Source organism: Nerophis ophidion, linkage group LG15 (genome assembly GCF_033978795.1).
Source record: "Nerophis ophidion isolate RoL-2023_Sa linkage group LG15, RoL_Noph_v1.0, whole genome shotgun sequence".
Taxonomy (NCBI): Eukaryota; Metazoa; Chordata; class Actinopteri; order Syngnathiformes; family Syngnathidae; genus Nerophis; species Nerophis ophidion.
Genome location: NC_084625.1, coordinates 16889815 through 16912286, shown reverse-complemented (window position 1 = coordinate 16912286; position 22472 = coordinate 16889815). Strand labels below are relative to the sequence as shown.

The window sequence follows — 22472 nt, the reverse complement described above, 5'->3', positions numbered from 1 at the left end:
GACAATGATGCACTCAGTCATCATTTTGGTGATTTAAAGGCCTACTGAAATGAGATTTTGTTATTTAAACGGGGATAGCAGGTCCATTCTATGTGTCATACTTGATCATTTAGCGATATTGCCATATTTTTGCTGAAAGGATTTAGTAGAGAACATCGACGATAAATTTCGCAATTTTTGGTCGCTAATAAAAAAGCCCTGCCTGTACCGGAAGTAGCAGACGATGTGCATGTGACATCATGGGTTGTGGAGCTTCTCACATCCTCACATTGTTTACAATCATAGCCACCAGCAGCGAGAGTGATTCAGACCGCGAAAGCGACGGTTTCCCAATTAATTTGAGCGAGGATGAAATATTTGTGGATGAGGATAGTGAGAGTGAAGGACTAGAAGAAAAAAAAAGACGAGAGCAGTTGGAGCGATTCACATGTTATTAGACACATTTACTAGGATACTTCTGGAAAATCCCTTATCTGCTTATTGTGTTACTAGTGTTTTAGTGAGATTATATAGTCATACCTGAAAGTCGGAGGGGTGTGGTGACCGCCAGTGTCTCTGAGGGAAGCCACGGAGGAGCCAAAAAAGTCGCAGCTGCCTCTTTGACAGCTGCAGGAGGAACGACACAAGCTCCGCTCATGTTTACGGTAAGAGCCGACTTATTACCACAATTTTCTCACCGAAACCTGCCGGTTGACATGTGGTAGAGAACCCTGTTCGCTTGACCGCTCTGTTCCATAGTAAAGCTTCACAACAAAGAAAGAAACACTGGCTGTGTTTGTGTTGCTACAGCCGGCTGCAATACACCACTTTCCACCAACATCTTTCTTCTTTGTAGTCTCCATTATTAATTGAACAAATTGTAAAAGATTCAGCAACACAGATGTCCAGAATACTGTATAATTATGCGATAAAAACTGACTACTTTTGGCCGTGATCGGTGCCAATACGGCGTTTTCAACAGGATACTTTGCGGGAAATTTAAAGTTGCAATTTAGTAAACTAAAAAGGCCGTATTGGCATGTGTTGCAATGTTAATATTTCATCATTGATATATAAACTATCAGACTGCGGTAGTAGTGGGTTTCAGTAGGCCTTTAAAGTGCCCTCTTTGGGGATTGTAATAGAGATCCATGTGGATTCATGAACTTAATTCCAAACATTGCTTCACAAAAAAGAAATCATTAATGTCAATATTTATGGAACATGTCCACAAAAAATCTAGCTGTCAACACTGAATATTGCATTGTTGCATTTCTTTTCACAGTTTATGAACTTACATTCATATTTTGTTGAAGTGTTTTTCAATAAATATATTTTTAAAGGATTTTTGAATTGTTGCTATTTTTAGAATATTAAAAAAAAATCTCACGTACCCCTTGGCATACCTTCAAGTACCCCTAGGGGTACGTGTACCCCCATTTGAGAACCACAGATCTCTATGAAGGAGTCCATAATTGTTTTTATTCAATTGTTTGTAATATTACAGGGTTCTTCATAAGGAAACCTTACAATGTAAATTATTCCGATACTTTTTGGTATTTTTCTAAATAAAGGGGACCACAAAAAATAGCATTATTGTCTTTATTTTAACCTGCGATGAGGTGGCAACTTGTCCAGGGTGTACACCGCCTTCCGCCCGATTGTAGCTGAGATAGGCACCAGCGTCCCCCTCACCGCTTTCCCAAAGGTAGAATATGGATGGGTGGATCTTTATTTTAACAAAAAATCTTAGGGTACATTAAACATATATTTATTATTGCAAGTTTGTCCTTAAATACAATAGTGAACATTTAAGACAATTTGTCTTAGTAAGCAAGCGAACAAAGGCTCGTAATTTAGTCGGCTGACATATGCAGTAACATATTGTGTCATTTATCATTCTATTATTTTGTCCAAATTATTAAGGATGAGTGGTAGGCTCCAGCACCCCCCGCGACCCCAAAAGGGACAAGCGGTAGAAAATGGATGGGTAGAAAATTAATTATTAATCTACTTGTTCATTCACAGGTAATATCTGCTTACTTTCTCTTTTAACATGTTCTTTCTACACTTCTGTTAAAATGTATTAATCACTTATTCTTCCCTAGTTTGGATACTTTACATGAGTTTTGGATGATACCACATATTAGGGTATCAATCCGATACCAAGTCGTTACAGGATCAAACATTGGTCATATACAAAGTCCTCATGTGTCCAGGGACATATTTACTGAGTTTATAAACATAATATAAATAAATAAAAATAAATGACGTAAATCTCGTAAATATCGACATAATCATAGTAGTATCGACTAGAGGGGGTGGCAGACTGGTACTTTTCAGAAGCTGTATAGTACCGAATATGATTCATTAGTATTGTGGTATTATACTAATACCGGTATTCCGTACAACCCTAATAGAAACTCATACAAATGTTATATTTTTACACAGCATGGACCCTACAAACATTCGCAAAGTCTCACTTTTAACTGAAAGTTTCCGCCTAAACCCTGAAAATTGCAGTTTTACCTTTTTAAAAACAGCAAAAGCCTTGGTAGCATAGCGTGACTTTAAAGAGATATCGCCATCTACTTCCTGGTTTTCCTGGGGCTTAATGGATTCACAAATACGGTATGTAATCAAAGGATGAAACGTAAACACAAAAAAACTATCTTGCAAAAAACATTTCAATTGAATTAAAAAAAAATGTTTGTAACTTTTTTAAAGCCTGAAAACACAAACGTATTAACTGAACAGTTTCTGTGTAAAAACTCAAAACCGTTTTACTTCATTAAAACACCCATGTCGACTCAGCACAATGTTGTTTCAAACTGACATCGCCAACTAGTGGCCTGGCATGCACAGTACAGTGTTTTCAATGGTTGTAATTTGGTGCCAAAAAATGGACTCCCTGATAGCTTTATGGCTTAACAAATACTGTATGTAATGCAAGCAAAATGTAAACAAACAATTCCCAGCTCACAAAAGTAATTTCTAGTAAAACAGGATACAAGTGATAACAAAAAATATTTTTGGTAAATTAAGGGAATAAGCGGTAGAAAATGGATGGATGGATGGATTTTAAAGCCTAAAACCATGTCAACTGTAACTCTACATTGAACCGTTTCTGTGTAAACCAGGCGTGGGCAATTATTTTGACTGTGGGGCCAAATTTAGGGAAAGAATGTGCCTGAGGAACACTAATACAAAACCTCACAATAATGTCTGATTGAATGCCAAAAACGTTTTGACAGACCTCTTTAAAAAACGAAATGGAATTTTACATTTTCATATGAACGATAAAACACTGAATATTGACAACATATGAAGGTCACGCCCCCTCTCGATTGACATATTTTACAATCAAGCAAAACGCGACAGTGAAATATTAACGCAAAGGGTAAAAATACAACATACAATCTGATATATAACTAAGTCTTAGAACTTTCTTGTGAAAATCTCCTTCCACGTCTGTCTCTGACACCCACATTTCAGGCCGACACTCTGTGGAAACGCTCCCCACCCCCACTGCTTGGTGCCTCGTCTGAGCTGCTGTGACTGAGATTACCATAGTAACTAATTCATTACCATAGTAACTAGTATATCATGCAAAAGCGCAGATTCCAACCTTTGAAATACTTTGTATAGTTCAAGACTTACGGTCATTTGAAAACATGACTGCTCATCATAATGGCAGCTACACTTTCCATCCTAAAGATCTAAAAAAAAATATATAGGAATGTCCGTCGGGCCAAATTGAAATATTTAACGAGCCACATCTGGCCCCCGGTTGTAAACAGTGTGTAAATGTTGTGCTTATGTCTGCTTTTAATAATCAGATCTAGGCCTCTTGCGTAATCCGATAGTTCGCGGCACAGTAGCTATATTGGTTTGGTGGCCAACCACTTCCGTTAACTCCGTTCAAAAGTCGCGTGATGGAATCAAACCTATTTCTTCTTGGAAACCCCAACGTCAACTCAGCATGATGTTGCAACTATTGTCCCGTCATGCACTTACAGCATTATCATGGTAATGTGTTCACAAATGTGTACCTCCTGGTGAAATGGAGGTAGATTGATGCATTTTTTTTCTCAAGATTTATTAGCGGGAAACATTGTAACTTTTACCTTTACCTTACCTTTTACCATGAATTGATTAACTACTCACCCCCAAATCCTCCACACGACACCTCCGCTCCAAACAGGCTAACCTCCTCCAACCTCCTAGGACAAAGCTACGAACTATGGGAGACCGGGCCTTCTGCTCCCAGTCTGTGGAACGCTCTCCCTGACCACCTGAGAGCACCTCAGACTGTGGATGCTTTTAAAAAAAGGCTTAAAAACTTTTCTTTTTAAAAAAGCCTTAAAAACACTTCTTTTTTAAAAAAGCCTTTTCATAGATATATGCACACTAGTTCTAGCTATTAGGCTGTTCTAGTTTTTATATTTTATTTATTTTTATTATATTTTTATTATCATTATTTTTACTTTTTCATTTATTTATTTTTTAATACACTGAAGCACTTTGAGGTTGTTTGTTCAATGTAAAGTGCTTTTTACAAATAAAATCTATTATTATTATTATTATTAACGTGGACCCCTTAAACTAGTTGAAAAACTTATTCGGGTGTTACCATTTAATGGTCAATTGTACAAAATATGTATACTGTACTGTGAAATCTACTAATAAAAGTTTCAATCAATCAATCAATCAAACAACCTGAATAGTTTCACATAAAAACTACAAAAACGTCATCTAGTCCCATCGAAACACAGCTACAGCCTGGTGTTAAAGTGTGTTGATATAGTACCAAACTGGCAAACTTTCTGGCGAAATTGGGGCTATTGCTAACCTGAAAGTGACAGGATGCACACAGAAACACGCCACGAAATGCACATTGGGGGTCCTCAAGCACACTTTTGCCCAAGTCTCTGGAATGTGTTGATGCAGCCCTGAAAAATAAAGCACATGTTAAACTAGATAATTCCCGAAGAAATGTTGATGGGCCTACTATCTGTGCCCTTGACCTCTGGCTGGAGGTCGCCGGAAGCCACAATACTTATTGGATGGTGCCGAGTGTCTCAATCCGTGAGTTTTAGGTGTAACTGTACAAGGAGAGCCACAGAGCTAGCCTAAACCAGTAGCATGTTTACATAAAAATGCTAACACTTAGCATGTGTGCTAAAGATAGCATGATAACAGTCAGCATGCTTCACACACCAAGTTATGGTAAATGGGTTATACCTGTATAGCGCTTTTCTACCTTGAAGGTACTCAAAGCGCTTAGACACTATTTCCACATTCACCCATTCACACACACATTCACACACTGATGGTGGGAGCTGCCATGCAAACCCCTAACCACGACCCATCAGGAGCGAGGGTGAAGTGTCTTGCGCAAGGACACAACGGACGTGACGACGTTGGTAGCAGCTGGGGATCGAACCAGGAACCCTCAGGTTGCTGGCACGGCCACTCTCCCAACCGTGCTACCATACTTGCCAACACTTGCAATTTTCCTTGGAGACTCCCGAATTTCAGTGCCCCTCTCGAAAATCTCCCAGGGCAACCATTCTCCCGATTTCCACCCAGACAAAAATATTAAGGACGTGCCTTGAAGGCACTACCTTTAGTGTCCTCTCTCACCTGACACCTTCAACCCTTAACCATACTGTTAAACCTTCAAACCTTTCCATACTGCACGCTGTTTATATGGAGGAAAAGCGGACGCTTTTCCTCCATATAAACAGCCCTCCGGCCCAGTCAACATAAAAATGTAGCGTTGGACGAGTTTAACAATGGTCTTTACTCGAAGATGTCAAGAAATGCTGACACATTGTATGATCTTTTAACTGCTTAAATGATAACTTTAATTTCAAGCACACAGATGTGAATGCAAGGCATACTTGGTCAACAGCCATACAGGTCACACTGAGGGTGGCCGTATAAACAACTTTAACACTGTTACAAATATGCGCCACACTGTGAACCCACACCAAACAAGAAGGTCAAACACATTTCGGGAGAACATCCGCACCGTAACACAACATAAACAGAACAAATACCCAGAAGCCTTTGCAGCACTAACTCTTCCGGGATGCTACAATAACATCTACGGCTTTTGAAGCTCAGTGCACAACTCTACACACAACAAGAAGGAGACGAAGCAGAAGAACGAAGAAGAGACATGGCGACGACGAGTAAGAAGAACAAATACGCTTGCAAGTTCCCAAATGATTGGAAACAAATAATTTAATTTAATCCAGGACAGCTTTAAAGGGGAAGGCGTATGCTGCCTGCACCTCAACCCCGCCCCCGCAACAACGCCCCCAACACTCCACAAGTATGCGTGCCACGCCGTCCAAGTTATACGACTCAAAGGTGTATGGCTGCGGGAATAGAGAAAAAAAAGGTGTAAAAATAGATGAAAAAATTAGCAAGCCTAAGTTAGCTTTCTAGCATGCTAACAGTTAACACGTGTCACATACCACACACGGCTCTGGGCTAAACTAGCAAAAGTAGCTCAAAAATTTAGCAAACTAAAGGTAACTAAATGGTCCCTAGTGTGTGAATGCAAGTGTGAATGTTGTCTGTCTATCTGTGTTGGCCCTGCAATGTGGTGGCGACTTGTCCAGGGTGTACCCCTCCTTCCGCCCGATTGTAGCTGAGATAGGCACCAGGGACCCCAAAGGGAAGAAGCGGTAGGAAATGGATGGATGGATGGTAATACAAAATTTAAAGTACCGCCATTGGCGCGAACAGCCTCTTTTCGATGGTATAACATATGTGGGGGTTCGTTGGTCGGTTGGTCTCGTATTAAATGTAAGAGAAACGTGCGGAACAAGAATAATAAAGTTTGAAGTAGGAGCAATAATAATATGGGCGCTGGCATTGCAGCAGGCCCATAATAATCTATTCCATCCATCCATCCATCCATCCATTTTTTACCGCTTATTCCCTTTTGGGGTCGCGGGGGGCGCTGGTGCCTATCTCAGGTACAATCGGGCGGAAGGCGGTGTACACCCTGGACAACTTGCCACCTCATCACAGGGCCAACACAGATAGACAGACAACATTCACACTCACATTCACACACTAGGGCCAATTTAGTGTTGCCAATCAACCTATCCCCAGGTGCATGTCTTTGGAGGTGGGAAGAAGCCGGAGTATCCGGAGGGAACCCACGCAGTCACTGGGAGAACATGCAAACTCCACACAGAAAGATCCCGGGCCTCGCATTGAACCCAGGACTACTCAGGACCTTCGTATTGAGAGGCAGACGCACTAACCCCTCTACCACTGTGCTGCCCCATAATCTATTCCCTTCTAGTTTATTTTCAAATGCTATATTCCTTGTGGGAAGCTCGGATTTGCAACAATGCGGCATCTGCATTGGAAATCAGAACGATGAGCTTCGAGTGGGTGAAGCTGCGGAAGTCGGATCCACACATTTTGAGTGGGTTTGATTCCCCCCCCTCCCCACCCTGTGGGCTTACAGGCCGCTTCCTCCGACTGTGAAAACACGCTCTGGACGTGTTCGGCGACTGGCTGCAGCCAAAACGCACACGTCAGCATGCAGTGTGTGTGTCTGTGCGAGTTATCCCGAACGAACCAAGTGCAGCTCTTCACGGGACACTGCGGCTCGTCTCTTCCCGCTTCTCCGCCGATCGGGTGGGAGTTGTGTCTTGTCTGCGGGCGACCTCACTCTTTCTGTGTTCATAATGAATCAAATCTGAACCAAGTCGGGGTCAGCACGGTCACGTTCGCTCTGAACAGGCCCATGATGCTTTCAAACGATTTTTCCTGCCGCTTTACTTTTGTAAATGGTTGCGTCGTGACCCATCAATAATCCACGCCACGCCGCTTCCCATAAATGAACATCTGCAGCAACTCCATGCTAAAAGTTCATTTTCACTTCGAGGCATTTTTGACAGGAGACTTTGCATATGTTTATGTCCAAAAAATACACCGTACTTTGTGTGCGTGAGGGATCATTTTATGAGAGTGAGTCATAGCCATCCGTTTATACGGTTGTTTCCATGGTTACCACACCACTAACCCCCCCCCTTCCCCCCCACAAGACAAGGATCAAGCCTTTTTTGTATATGCGTGCAAAGGAATGTGACACGCAAGACAACTAGTCGTGTGTTTTCTTGTGCATTTTGGTGGTTAATATTAAAGTAAAAGAGATTTTTGACTGATAAAGTGTATTATGAGCAAAGTTTTGGGGCCATCTTTGGTTAGTGGTAGAAACTCAAGACGACATTTGACAATACCATGAATTGATTTATGTGGACACCGACTTAAAGTTGAAAAACGTATTCGGGTCTTACCATCCATCCATCCATTTTCTACCGCTTATTCCCTTTCGGGGTCGCGGGGGGCGCTGGCGCCTATCTCAGCTACAATCGGGCGGAAGGCAGGGTACACTCTGGACAAGTCGCCACCTCATCGCAGGGCCAACACAGATAGACAGACAACAATAGCTCGGTTGGTAGAGTGGCCGTGCCAGCAACTTGAGGGTTGCAGGTTCGATTCCCGCTTGTGCCATCCTAGTTACTGCCGTTGTGTCCTTGGGCAAGACACTTTACCCACCTGCTCTTGTGCCACACACACTGGTTTAAATGTAACTTAGATATTGGGTGTCACTATGTAAAGCGCTTTGAGTCACTTGAGAAAAGCGCTATATAAATATAATTCACTTCACTTCACATTCACACTCACATTCACACACTAGGGCCAATTTAGTGTTGCCAATCAACCTATCCCCAGGTGCATGGTGTTACCATTTAGTGGTCAATTGTACTGTAAAATCTACTAATAAAAGTTTCATCCATCCATCCATTTTCTACCGCTTATTCCCTTTCGTGGTCACGGGGGGCGCTGGCGCCTAGCTGAGCTACAATCGGGCGGTAGGCGGTGTACACCCTGGACAAGTCGCCACTTCATCGCAGGGCCAATACAGATAAACAGACAACATTCACACTCACATTCACACACTAAGGCCAATTTAGTGTTGCCAATCAACCTACCCGGAGGGAACCCGTGCAGTCACGAGGAGAACATGCAAACACAGAACAATCCCGAACCCAAGATTGAACTCAGGACAACTCATGACCTTCGTATTGTGAGGCAATGATGCTAAAATCTAATTCTAAAGTCTATCCATGTATTTATGGCCATTTAGCTATAATAGGATAGGATGGACTTTAATAAAGCCACAATGGGGAAATTATGTAGTTGCAGTCCAGATTAAAAAAGGCCATCAAAAATAATTTAAGAAACACAAATGACATAAAACATATTGAAGAGAACAGACCTGATGCAACCAGTTTCCACTTCAGCTGCGCCATTTTTTACATAAAGCTACAAATGTAGAATTCAATGAAAAACCAAAAACGGGCAATAAATGACACATAATGTGCACATGCAATTGCACCATGCATTAACAAAAAACGAAAGAAAAACACTCCCTCAATACCACACCACCGGCAGAGACAAGAACTGACTAAGTGACTATGTCTAGTTCTCCTGTCCAAAGGCAAAACCCAGTAACTCAATTTTGGTCAAAACTGAGCTGATAATAATTTTGGAGTTCCAAGGTGATATGCTTTACATTAGTGTATGCGATATTGTAATTTGTTCCGTAAGTAAGCTGTTACGCGCATGGCAGGACCTAGCAACTACCACATAACCGCGTAGATACAACAAAAAACCTAGTAGCTCAAGGGACCAATCGAAGTTTCTTTGTCACGAATGGGGGCCGACGGTCAACCTGATTATGTGATATTATGGCACGAGGGGATATTTGGAAGATTGGCCCAGGACGTTGCAAGCACTTTCATTAAATGTATTGTTCTTGATTCTTCCCCTTGCATATACTCTTTTGGGCAGATAACTGTGGAGGTCAAAATAAAAACTGGACGCTGTACACGGCTCTTGCCCAATGTGCAAACGCAGAATGGGGCCCACCCGAGATTGTGATAAAATATCTGGAGAAAGGGCACATGTTCACGAGAGCAGATTCAATCCATGGCTCAATCGGCAAGAAAATGAAAGCTCAAGAAAACATCCATACGTTTGAGGACTTTGTAGATCTTTGTGAGACAGCATCAAGATAGATTGGTTTCCCTTTGTTTTCTCAAAATCAGCTAGAAATTAGTTACTAGGTTTTGCCTTTGGACGGGAGAGCTTAGATTTGACAGGTTACTTGTGGTACATTTATGTTTGAAAGGGCTTATTACATTTTGCTCCCTTCAATCCAGACAGAATTTTTAAAAAGAGGCCTCAACAAATGTTCTCCGGCATTTCGAGGAGATCTATATGTATATAGAGTACAGCTTGGTCTGTTTACAGGAGCAATATGTATTTAGAGTACAGCCTGGTCTGTTTACAGGAGCAATCTGGCAGTTATCTTGTCTTGTGACTAAAACGAAAACGATGCTAATCAAACTGTCCGCCCGTCTATCAGTCAATCTGGCCAGCTCACATTGGGTAGGTTGGATGGGAACTGCACATTTTTTTTATGTAAGACAAGCACATGTATGGTTTTCTTTTTGTAATGCGTTCTAACTTGACAGGAGTCGCTCTAAAAACATCTATAAAGCGCTCTAAAAACCTCTAAGAGCCTCCATCAACGTTTTATACACACACTGAAAGTATATATGTAATGTAGTACTAAGCACATTCATAACAACTTGTAATATTTACGTATTTTGCAAATTTTAGGCATATGGCAGTGTATCAATTTCACAGACGGATGACAAGGTTCACTCTTCCTGTCACAGCTTGGACTATGACTTCGATTGTTTTACCAATGCAAAGGGATATTGGCACGAGCGAGACGTGAATGTGAGTACATATTTATTTATGCTAACAAATTACAAACAAAGGAAGCAAACAAAAGGCGCGCACGAGGGCGGAAAACAAACTTTACTGAAAACAAAACTAGCACAATGGCATGACTATAGACAAAAACAAAACTAAACAACTGTGACATAACAAAACCAAAAACTTACTTGGCACAGCATGGCTTGGCATGAAGGAGGTTGAGGAATATGAAAAGTTGCCGGACTGACTTCCTGGCAACTTCCGGTTAAAATAATAGCTACGATGATTGAAAACAGGTGCATGACATGGGGATAGGGGCGTGACATGAGGGCAAGGTGAAAATCAATGAGTTGGCATTGTAACGAAGAAAACAAGGAAGTGCTAAAGCAAGAACTGAATGTCCAAAAAATAAAACCAAACATGACAAAAACAAAACCTGATCCCATGGGCGTGATACTTACCCTCGACAACAACATTACTAATCATAGCAGACTTCATGAGTGACAACAAAAACTACTTTTGGACATTTGAACATTTAAAACCTTTAATTTTTGAGCCTGAAAAACTCAGAGGATAATCTTCAAGTTTTAGAGGCTCGAGTTTTTGCCTGTCTTTAGTAGTTTTTTCTTGCCCGGATGTTGTTGTGGTTTGTGAAGCCCTTCGAGACACTTGTGATTAAGGGCTTTACCCATACTTGCCAACCCTCCCGATTTTCCTGGGAGACTCCAAAATTTCAGTGCCCCTCCTTAAAATCTCCCAGGGGAACCATTCTCCCGAATCCATCCGGATTTCCACCCGGACAACAATATTGAGAGCGTGCCTTAAAGGCACTGCCTTTAGTGTCCTCTACGACCTGTCGTCTCGTACGCTTTTCCTCCATGCATACAGCATGCCGACCCAGACACACTTTTACACACTTAAGTGAATGCCATGCATACTTGGTCAACAGCCATACAGGTCACACTGATGGTGGCCGTATAAACAACTTTAACACTGTCACAAAGATGCGCCACACTGTGAACCCACACCAAACAAGCATGACAAACACATTTCGGGAGAACATCCGGACCGTAACACAACATAAACACAACAGAACAAATACCCAGAATCCCTTGCAGCACTAACTCATTTTGGGACGCTCCGATATACATCATCATGGTGAGTTCAAGAACTGCCAAAATTAGTTGGACAAAACGATGTTCACCAAATACTCATATCTAACATATAAAACAGTGGGTTTTCTAACAATTGGGAACGTTTGTGTCATGTTTGTCCTCAAACAAAAAACATACTAAAACAAATCAAATTATTTTTCCCCCATCTTTTTCCATTTTTAAACCTTTTTTAAAAATGCTGTAGGGCGGCGCTAAAGAGCCGCGGTTTGCTGACCCCTGGGCTATTCAAACAAACTGGGATTGACTGATTGATTGATAGAAACTGCGTGCTAAACAGACCCAGCTTTCATGAAACACTGTATCAGTATTGCTAAGTGATACACAAGATACACAATCTATGAACATAATACAACTTACTGTACAATGTCTACTCTCATTGGAATGCCCACTGATGGGATGTTCACATCTTCCCGTTTTGGATGAAGAATTATTCATAACGCACATGAAGGGTTGGAAAATGGTGCGGCAAACAAGCCTCTTTTTGTGTCCTTTTTGCCATGTCCGAGTCCGAGTTAGTTGTCAAAGTTGACCAAATACTCGGTTTATGTCCACAACCTTCTACTATCCAGGTGAGAAGCATGTAGAGGTTGGTAGAGTAGCCAGAAATTGTAGTCAAGTAAGAAGACTGTTACTTTAGAGATGTATTACTCAAGTAAAAGTAAGGAGTAGTCACCCAAATATTTACTTGAGTAAAAGTAAAAAGTATGTTGTGAAAAAACTACTCAAGTACTGAGTAACTGATGAGTAACCTGTTCGTTTAATGATGACGGCAACAAGTAATGCACAAAAACATAAAAATAGCAATTAACAAATTCAGAGCCAGGAATATCTCTTAAGCAATTAAAACAATAATATATTTAATCTTACAATGTATTGAAAAGGGCTTCACGGTGGAAGAGGGGTTAGTGCGTCTGCCTCACAATACGAAGGTCCTGCAGTCCTGGGTTCAAATCCAGGCTCGGGATCTTTCTGTGTGGAGTTTGCATGTTCTCCCCGTGAATGCGTGGGTTCCCTCCGGGTACTCCGGCTTCCTCCCACTTCCAAAGACATGCACCTGGGGATAGGTTGATTGGCAACACTAAATTGGCCCTAGTGTGTGAGTGTGAATGTTGTCTGTCTATCTGTGTTGGTCCTGCGATGAGGTGGCGACTTGTCCAGGGTGTACCCCGCCTTCCGCCCGATTGTAGCTGAGATAGGCGCCAGCGCCCCCCGCGACCCCGAAAGGGAATAAGCGGTAGAAAATGGATGGATGGATGTATTGAAAAAAAATTTAAAATGAATTTTACCTTTGCAACCTCATTATACTATTGGCTAAGTTTTATATTCCTAAATGTAAGTTTCTCAATACCCGACCTGTTTTTTGTGCCTTTAAAAAAGATTAAGAACTCTACATTAAAACACTCTACCTCTAACAACCAAAAAGCTGTGAAAACGATGATGCTGTGTTTTAAGTAAATTTAAAGTTATTTACAGTAAATTTCAGTTATTTACTGAGATTGAGTGAGCCTATGGCTTTGCACTTTGTTTATTTTATATATATATATATTTTTGGCATTCTATTTTAGTTACTTTGAATTTACAACCCCCTGGCACTGTTTTGTACGGTTTTTAAATTGTTTTTGTACTTCCATATGAGTTGGGAAATTGTGTTAGATGTAAATATAAACAGAATACAATGATTTGCAGATCCTTTTCAACCCATATTCAATTGAATGCACTACAAAGACAAGATATTTGATGTTCAAACTCATAAAATGTTTTTTGTTTTTTTCAAATAATAATTAACTTAGTATTTCATGTTTGCAATACGTGCCAAAGTAGTTGGGAAAGGGCATGTTCACCACCGTGTTACATCATCTTTTCTTTTAACAACATTCGATAAACATTTGGGAACTGAGGAAACTAATTATTGAAGCTTTGAAAGTGCAATTCTTTCCCATTTTTGTTTTATGTAGAGCTTCAGTCGTTCAATAGTCCGAGGTCTCTGCTGTCGTATTTTACGCTTTATAATGCGCCACACATTTTCGATGGGAGACAGGTCTGGACTGCAGGCGGGCCAGGAAAGTACCCGCACTCTTTTTTTTACGAAGCCACACTGCTGAATATGGCTTGGCATTGTCTTGCTGAAATAAGCAGGGGCGTTCATGAAAAAGACGGCCCTTAGATGGCAACATATGTTGTTCCAAAACTTGTATGTACCTTTCAGCATTAATGGTGCCTTCACAGATGTGTAAGTTACCCATGCCTTGGGCACTAATGCACCCCCATACCATCACAGATGTTGGCTTTTGAACTTTGCGTAGATAACAGTCTGGATGGTTCCTTTCTCCTTTGGTCCGGAGGACACGATGTCGAATATTTCCAAAAACAAATTTGAAATGTGGACTCGTCAGACCACAGAACACTTTTCCACTTTGCATCAGTCCATCTTAGATGATCTCTGGCCCAGAGAAGCCGGCAGCGTTTCTGGCTGTTGTTGATAAATGGGTTTCACTTTGCATAGTAGAGCTTTAACTTGCACTTACAGGTGTAGCAACAAACTGTATTTAGTGACAGTGGTTTTCTGAAATGTTCCTGAGCCCATGTGGTGATATCCTTTAGAGATTGATGTCGGTTTTTGATACAGTGCCGTCTGAGGGATCGAAGTTCACGGTCATTCAATGTTGGTTTCCGGCCATGCCGCTTATGTGGAGTGATTTCTCCAGATTCTCTGAACCTTTTGATGGGATTATGATCCGTAGATTTTGAAATCCCTAAATTTCTTGCAATTGCACTTTGAGAAACATTGTTCTTAAACTGTTTGACTATTTGCTCACGCAGTTGTGGACAAAGGGGTGTACCTCATCCCATCCTTTCTTGTGAAAGACTGAGCATTTTTAGGGAAGCTGTTTTTATACCCAATCATGGCACCCACCTGTTTCCAATTCCCTGCACACCTGTAGGATGTTCCAAATAAATGTTTGATGAGCATTCCTCAACTTTATCAGTATATATTGCCCCCTTTCCCAACTTCTTTGTCACGTGTTGCTGGCATTAAATTCTAAAGTTAATGATTATTTGCCCCAAAATTTTTTTTATCAGTTTGAACATCAAATATGTTGTCTTTGTCGCATATTCAACTGAATATGGGTTGAAAATTATTTGCAAATCATTGTATTCCGTTTATATTTACATCTAACACAATTTCCCAACTCATATGGAAACGGGGTTTGTAGTTTGTTTAAAAGACAGAACAATCTGGTGGCCATTTTGTATCCATCTATTCAACACTATGAAACGATACATTTCGTGCTGTAAGCCAATAGAAGCCAGCATATTTTATGTAAAAATTCCCCAAATATCTCATTAGTATTATGATATATTTGTAGAGCCGCACTGTTTGACCTTTTCACAACAACAATCCTCTCTGGCAGTGGAGGCCGTGGTGGAGTTCGACTACGAGGCCCAGCAGGACGACGAGTTGAGCCTGAGTGTGGGCGACGTCGTCGTGAACATACGGCGAGACGACGGAGGATGGTGGGAGGGCGAGCTGGGCGGCCGGCGGGGGCTGTTCCCCGACAACTTTGTGCGGGTGAGTATACGCTTCGCTCAAGTCGCCTGGAAGGTGACGACGTGTGTGTTTGCGTATGTGCGGGGACAAGAGGGAAGTGCGTTGTGGACAGGAAGTGCGGTGGCCGGTGGCGCAATGATGTTCGCATTTTGAGTGTTCAAGTTGCTGCCGTCACACTATCAACATCTACAGTGGGGCAAAAAAGTATTTAGTCAGCCACCGATTGTGCAAGTTCTCCCACTTAAAATGATGACAGAGGTCTGTCATTTTCATCATAGGTACACTTCAACTGTGAGAGACAGAATGTGAAAAAAGAATCCAAGAATTCACATTGTAGGAATTTTAAAGAATTTATTTGTAAATTATGGTGGAAAATAAGTATTTGGTCAACCATTCAAAGCTCTCACTGATGGAAGGAGGTTTTGACTCAAAATCTCATGATACATGGCCCCATTCATTCTTTCCCGAACACGGATCAATCGTACTGTCCCCTTAGCAGAAAAACAGCCCCAAAGCATGATGTTTCCACCCCCATGCTTCACAGTAGGTGTGGTGTTCTTGGGATGCAACTCAGTATTCTTCCTCCAAACACGACGAGTTGAGTTTATACCAAAAAGTTCTATTTTGGTTTCATCTGACCACATGACATTCTCCCAATCCTCTGCTGTATCATCCATGTATCCATTTTGGTATAAACTCGACTCGTGTTTGGAGGAAGAAGAATACTGAGTTGCATCCCAAGAACACCATAACTACTGTGAAGCATGGGGGTGGAAACATCATGCTTTGGGGCTGTTTTTTTGCTAAGGGGACAGGACGATTGATCCGTGTTAAGAATGGGTGTCAAACTCTGGCCCGCGGGCCAAATCTGGCCCGCCGTGTAATTTAATTTGGCCCTTGAGGCAATATCGATTTAGCATTAGAGCTGGCCCGCCGGTGTTATACAGCGTCGATGCCGCTGTAACACCGCATTCACCGCTAATACTCATACTTGCCAACCCTCCTAATTTTCCCGGTAGACTCCCGAAGTTCAGTGCCCCTCCCGAAAATTTCCCGGGGCAACCATTCTCCCGAATTTCTGCCGATTTCCACCTGGACAACTATATTGGGGGCGTACATTTAAGGCACTGCCTTTAGCGTTCTCTACAACCTGTCGTCACGTCCGCTTTTCCTCAATACTAACAGCGTGTCACATAATATTTGTGGCTTTCACACACACACGCACACACACACACACACACACACACACACACACACACACACACACACACAAGTGAATGCAATGCATCCTTGGTCAACAGCCACACAGGTCACACTGAGGGTGGCCGTATAAACAACTTTAGCACTGTTACAAATATGCGCCACACTGTGAACCCACACCAAACAAGAATGACAAACACATTTCGGGTGAACATCCGCACCGTAAAACAACAGAACAAATACCCAGAACCCCTTGCAGCACTAACTCTTCCGGGAAACTTCCAGCAAACTGACCAATAATTAACGTTTTATTCACGCATTTTCTCTTGCTACTTCAAGGCTTGAATGTTTGGTTCATTCATTATTGTTATTTTATTTTCAAATTTATTATTAGCCTGTGGAAAAAAGTTGATATTTACCTCAGAATATTGCAAATAGAAAAAAAGGCATTACATTTTTATTTAAAGTTTATTTGATATGCCATTGATTTTCTTTTAATTATTATTATTATTATTTGAAACTGGATTTTGCATGTCACTAAAGTTATATAAGCCTTGCTTGTTCAATATTTAATGCAAAACTTGTTTGGGTCCCTATTAAAAGGTTAATTTGTTCCGTTTAAAATTTTGGCCTACTCTGTATTTGAGTTTGACACCCCTGGTGTTAAGGAAAGAATGAATGGGCCCATGTATCGTGGGATTTTGAGCCAAAACCTCCTTCCATCAGTGAGAGCTTTGAATGGTTGACCAAATACTTATTTTCCACCATAATTTACAAATAAATTCTTTAAAATTCCTACAATTTCAATTCCTGGGGTTTTTTTTCACATTCTGTCTCTCACAGTTGAAGTGTACCTATGATGAAAATTACAGACCTCTGTCATCATTTTAAGTGGGAGAACTTGCACAATCGGTGGCTGACTAAATACTTTTTCGCCCCACTGTATGTTTGTGTGGGTGTGTATGTGTGTGTGAGACTACTGACTAGTGTGTCACAAGACTGCAGTTATAGGAATGTGTGTTTAGAGGGAGAGGGGGATGTCCACAATCAGGTCACAAGGGCCACAGGAAGTGATGCAAACCGCAACAGATAATTTGTTGACCAACACGGACATGCAGTATAAAGTCGGCACTTTGAGTCAAAACGACGTACATACGGTCGTGGTGAAACGTTTACATACACTTGTAAAGAACATAATATCATGGCTGTCTTGAGTTTTCAATCATTTCTACTACTCTTATTTTTTGGTGATGGAGTGATTGGAGCACATTCTTGTTGGTCACAAAAAAACATTCATGAAGATTGTGTTGTGATCCGGTTCCCGGATCACATCTTTAGTGTATGTTTGAGTCCCTTTTTGTGTTTTTATTATTTTTGGACTCTTCCGATCCCTTTGTTTGAGCACTTCCTTGTTTGTATTTGTCACCATGGCGACTTCATTTGCTCCACCTGCACTTACTTTCTGACGCACACCTGTTTTTGATTATTGTTTTAGTATTTAAACCTACCTTAGTTCTGTCTGGATGTTTTGTTTGCTCCATGCAACAGTTACGTTTGGTATTCCTGCTTTGTATTTACCTTGCTGAGTCCTGTCTTAGCTTCCGCGCGCTCGGCACGCGCCACTTTGGACACTTTGAACTCGACTCTTGCTAACCATTAGCATTTAGCTTCCCGTGCGTATGCACGCCTTTACTTTGCTTTTGTCAGTGTTCTTTTATCATTTTGTATATTAAAACAAGCTCCTACCTGCAATCTTGCCTAGTCCGAGTCCTGTAGCATCCTGGGGTGGCAACTTCACGCATCAATATGCGTCCCAAACGCAACAGTTTAGTTCTTTTATGAATTTTAGGAGTCTACTGAAAATTGCTACATTTTTGTTTCATCTGACCACAGAACTTTGCTCCAGAAGGTCTTATCTTTGTCCATTTGATTTCAGATGAAACAAAAATTGAGCTGTTTGGCCATAATACCCAGCAATTTGTTTGGAGGAGAAAAGGTGAAGGTTTTAATCCCAGGAGCACCATCCCTACCGTCAAGCATGGTGGTGGTAGTATTATGCTCTGGACCTGTTTTGCTGCCAATGGAACTCGTGCTTTACAGAGAGTAAATGGGACAATGAAAAAGGAGGATCCATCCATCCGTCCATTCATTTTCTACCACTTATTCCCTTTCGGGGTCGCGGGGGGCGCTGGCGCCTATCTCAGCTACAATCGGGCGGAAGGCGGGATACACCCTGGACAAGTCGCCACCTCATCGCAGTGAAAAAGAAGGATTACTTTCAAATTCTTCAGGACAACATAAAATCATCAGCCCAGAGGTTGGGTCTTGGACGCAGTTGGGTGGTCCAACAGGACAATGACCCCAAACACACGTCAAAAGTGGTAAAGGAATGGCTAAATCAGGCTACAAATAAGGCTTTACAATGGCCTTCCCAAAGTCCTGACTTAAACATGTGGACAATGCTGAAGAAACAAGTCCATGTCAGAAAACCAACAAATTTAGCTGAACTCCATCAATTTTGTCAAGAGGAGTGGTCAAAAATTAGAAAAGGAAGCTTGTGGATGGCTACCAAAAGCGCCTTATTGCAGTAAAACTTGCCAAGGGACATGTAAGCAAATATTAAAAGCCTACTGAAATGAGATTTTCTTATTTAAACGGGGATAGCAGGTACATTCTATGTGTCATACTTGGTCATTTCCCGATATTGCCATATTTTTGCTGAAAGGATTTAGTAGAGAACATCCACGATAAAGTTCGTAACTTTTGGTGCTGACAAAAAAAGCCTCGCCTTTACCGGAAGTCGCAGACGATGACGTCACAAGTGTGGGGGCTCCTCACATATTCACATTGTTTGTGAAGTAAAAAAAAAAAAGGCAATTGCATTGGGACGGATTCAGATGTTTTTAGACACATTTACTAGGATAATTCTGGGAAATCCCTTATCTTTCTATTGTGTTGCTAGTGTTTTAGTGAGTTTAACAGTACCTGATAGTCGGAGGGGTGTGTCCATGGGTGTCTTGACGCCAGTGTCTCAGGGAAGTCGCCAGCAGCTTTATGGACGGCGCAAGCTCAGCTGATCTCCTGTAAGAGGCGACTTTTTACCATAATTTTCTCACCGAAACCTGCTGGTTGACATTCGGTCGTGATCCATGTTCGCTTGACCGCTCTGATCCATAGTAAAGTTTCAGCGCCGGGAATATTAAACAAGGAATCACCGTGTGTTTGTGTGGCTAAAGGCTAAAGTTTCCCAACTCCATCTTTCTACTTTGACTTCTCCATTATTAATTTAAAAAATTGCAAAAGATTCAGCAACACAGACGTCCAAAATACTGTGTAATTATGCGGTTAAAGCAGACGACTTTTAGCTGTGTGTGTGTGCGCAGCGCTATTTCCTCACAGTCCGTGACGTCACGCGTACACGTCATCATTCCGCGACGTTTTCAACAAGAAAGTCCCGGGAAATTTAAAATTGCTATTTAGTAAACTAAAAAGGCTGTATTGGCATGTGTTGCAATGTTAATATTTTATCATTGATATATAAACTATCAGACTGCGTGGTCGGTAGTAGTGAGGCCTTTAACATTGCTGTATGTATACTTTTGACCCAGCAGATTTGCTCATATTTTCAGTAGACCCATAATAAATTCATAAAAGAACCAAACTACATGAATGTTTTTTGTGACCAACAAGTATGTGCTCCAATCACTCTATCACAAAAAAATAAGACACCATGCAAGACAGCGTGACCGCTTTGCTTGTCGGTGCTGGAGACCATGTGACTGATCTGAACCACATTAGCATGGCGGCAAATGAGACTCACATGGCTGCCTCGTCGCGCGGCCGTGGTCGACTTCCTGTTGTCACGACTCTGCATGGAGGACACAAACGACTGCATTGAGCTGCATTCACGTCGTGTCGTCCACCTGGTTTAGGTGCAGGAAAAACAAGTCAGAGGTGAAGGGAAATTGCGGTTAAAAGTGACTTGGTCTTTGCACACACACACACACACACACAAACACACACACACACACACGCACACAACAGCATGCAGATGTTTCCTGTTCAGTTATGACAGATTGTGTTGTCTTCCTTATTTCTTCTGCCTTTCCTTTAAGTCACTCATGTTTCCATTTCCCCACTGTAGTTAGTTTCTACACTTTAAGCTCATCATTTCTTCTTAAAAGCCCTCCTAATAGTTACCAGATGTATTATATATATATATTTATATATATATATATATAAATATAAATTCCATCGGACGTCATAAATCCGTCACACGTGTCCCTGACTACTCGTAAAATCAAAGGAAGCTGGAATCTAACAAACGGCCGCTGCGGGTCTTTGCGTGGGCTCACATGTGGACTCCAAGCATTTTTTTCCCCCTCAACGCTCATTGTGTGTTCAAGAGGTTTTCTGAATGGACGTGTGTGTGTGTGTCTGTCTGTGTGAAGGCATGCAAAGTCAATGAATGCCGCACTTCCTGCTTGGCAAACACAGCACTCAATTCTTTGGCGGACAAAAAAATTATTAGCACTGAGACGTTTAAAAAAATGTTTTATACATATTGAATTTCTGCTGTAATTAGTGTAGTCATAATTTTAAAATGTTATCTTTTCAAATGTTTTATTCAAGGGAGATAAAGTTTCATTTTTCAGGAAATAGAATAACAAAAAAGGAAGATTATTGGCATCACAGTTTGCTGTCTATGCTGAATTAGTTTTATTTTCTCTCATTATTATTTTACTATAATTACCGTATTTCCTTGAATTGCCGCAGGGCATATAATATGCGCCTGCCTTGAATTACTGCCGGGTCAAACTCTTCGCAAAATAATTAGCGCATGCTTAGTATTACCACCTGGTCAAACTCGTGATATAATGAGTGACACTTCCCCTGTCATCATTTTCAAAATGGAAGAGGCTGATTTCAATACCGGTAATTTGAAATCGCATAAAGGGAAGAAGATTAAGAGCTATTCAGTAGGATTTAAGGTCCAAGCTTATATCACACTCAAATTTTTACTGCATTCCTTTGGTAAGTGCCGGAGTGAGAAGAGGTTTTAAAATAATTAGCGCATTCTTAGCATTACCGTCTGGTCAAATTCGTGACGTTACGAGTGACACTTCCCCCGTCATCATTTTCAAAATGGAGGAGGCTGATTGCAATACCGGTAATTTGAAATCGCATAAAGGGAAGAAGATTAAGAGCTATTCGGGACGGCGTGGCGCAGTGGAAGAGTGGCCGTGCGCAACCCGAGGGTCCCTGGTTCAAATCCCACCTAGTACCAACCTCGTCACGTCCGTTGTGTCCTGAGCAAGACACTTCACCCTTGCTCCTGATGGGTTCTGGTTGGCGCCTTGCATGGCAGCTCCCTCCATCAGTGTGTGAATGTGTGTGTGAATGGGTAAATGTGGAAGTAGTGTCAAAGCGCTTTGAGTACCTTGAAGGTAGAAAAGCGCTATACAAGTACAACCCATTTATTTATTTATTTATTCAGTAGGGTTTAAGGTCCAAGCTTACATCAAACTCTAATTTTTACTGCATGCCTTTGGTAAGAAGAGGTTTTAAAATAATTAGCGCATGCTTACTTTTAGCGCCTGCCTTTGGTAAGTGCAGGAGTGAGAAGAGGTTTTAAATTAATTAGCGCCCCGGTGGCAATTCAAGGAAACACGGTATTATATTATATTATTATTAAATCATTTTTGTTTGTTTTTTCGCTTTCAATATTTTGACAATCT

General features: G+C 41.4%; 1 protein-coding gene and 1 long non-coding RNA gene across 4 annotated transcripts in view; one reads left to right on the top strand and one right to left on the bottom strand.

Annotated features, from left to right (window-relative positions):
* Nucleotides 1–22472, top strand: part of sh3kbp1 (SH3-domain kinase binding protein 1) — a 68174-nt gene that overhangs the window by 1523 nt on the left and 44179 nt on the right. For all 3 annotated transcript variants that reach the window (XM_061921557.1, XM_061921556.1, XM_061921555.1), the window contains exon 2: nucleotides 15398–15555. In XM_061921557.1, coding sequence (XP_061777541.1) covers nucleotides 15398–15555 — 158 coding nt within the window. The remainder of the gene's footprint in view (nucleotides 1–15397; nucleotides 15556–22472) is intronic.
* Nucleotides 4579–21083, bottom strand: LOC133569322 (uncharacterized). The gene is made up of 3 exons (XR_009809796.1): nucleotides 20555–21083; nucleotides 19720–19815; nucleotides 4579–4931 (listed from the first exon to the last, which is right to left on the bottom strand). It is a non-coding gene; the product is annotated as an uncharacterized LOC133569322 (long non-coding RNA).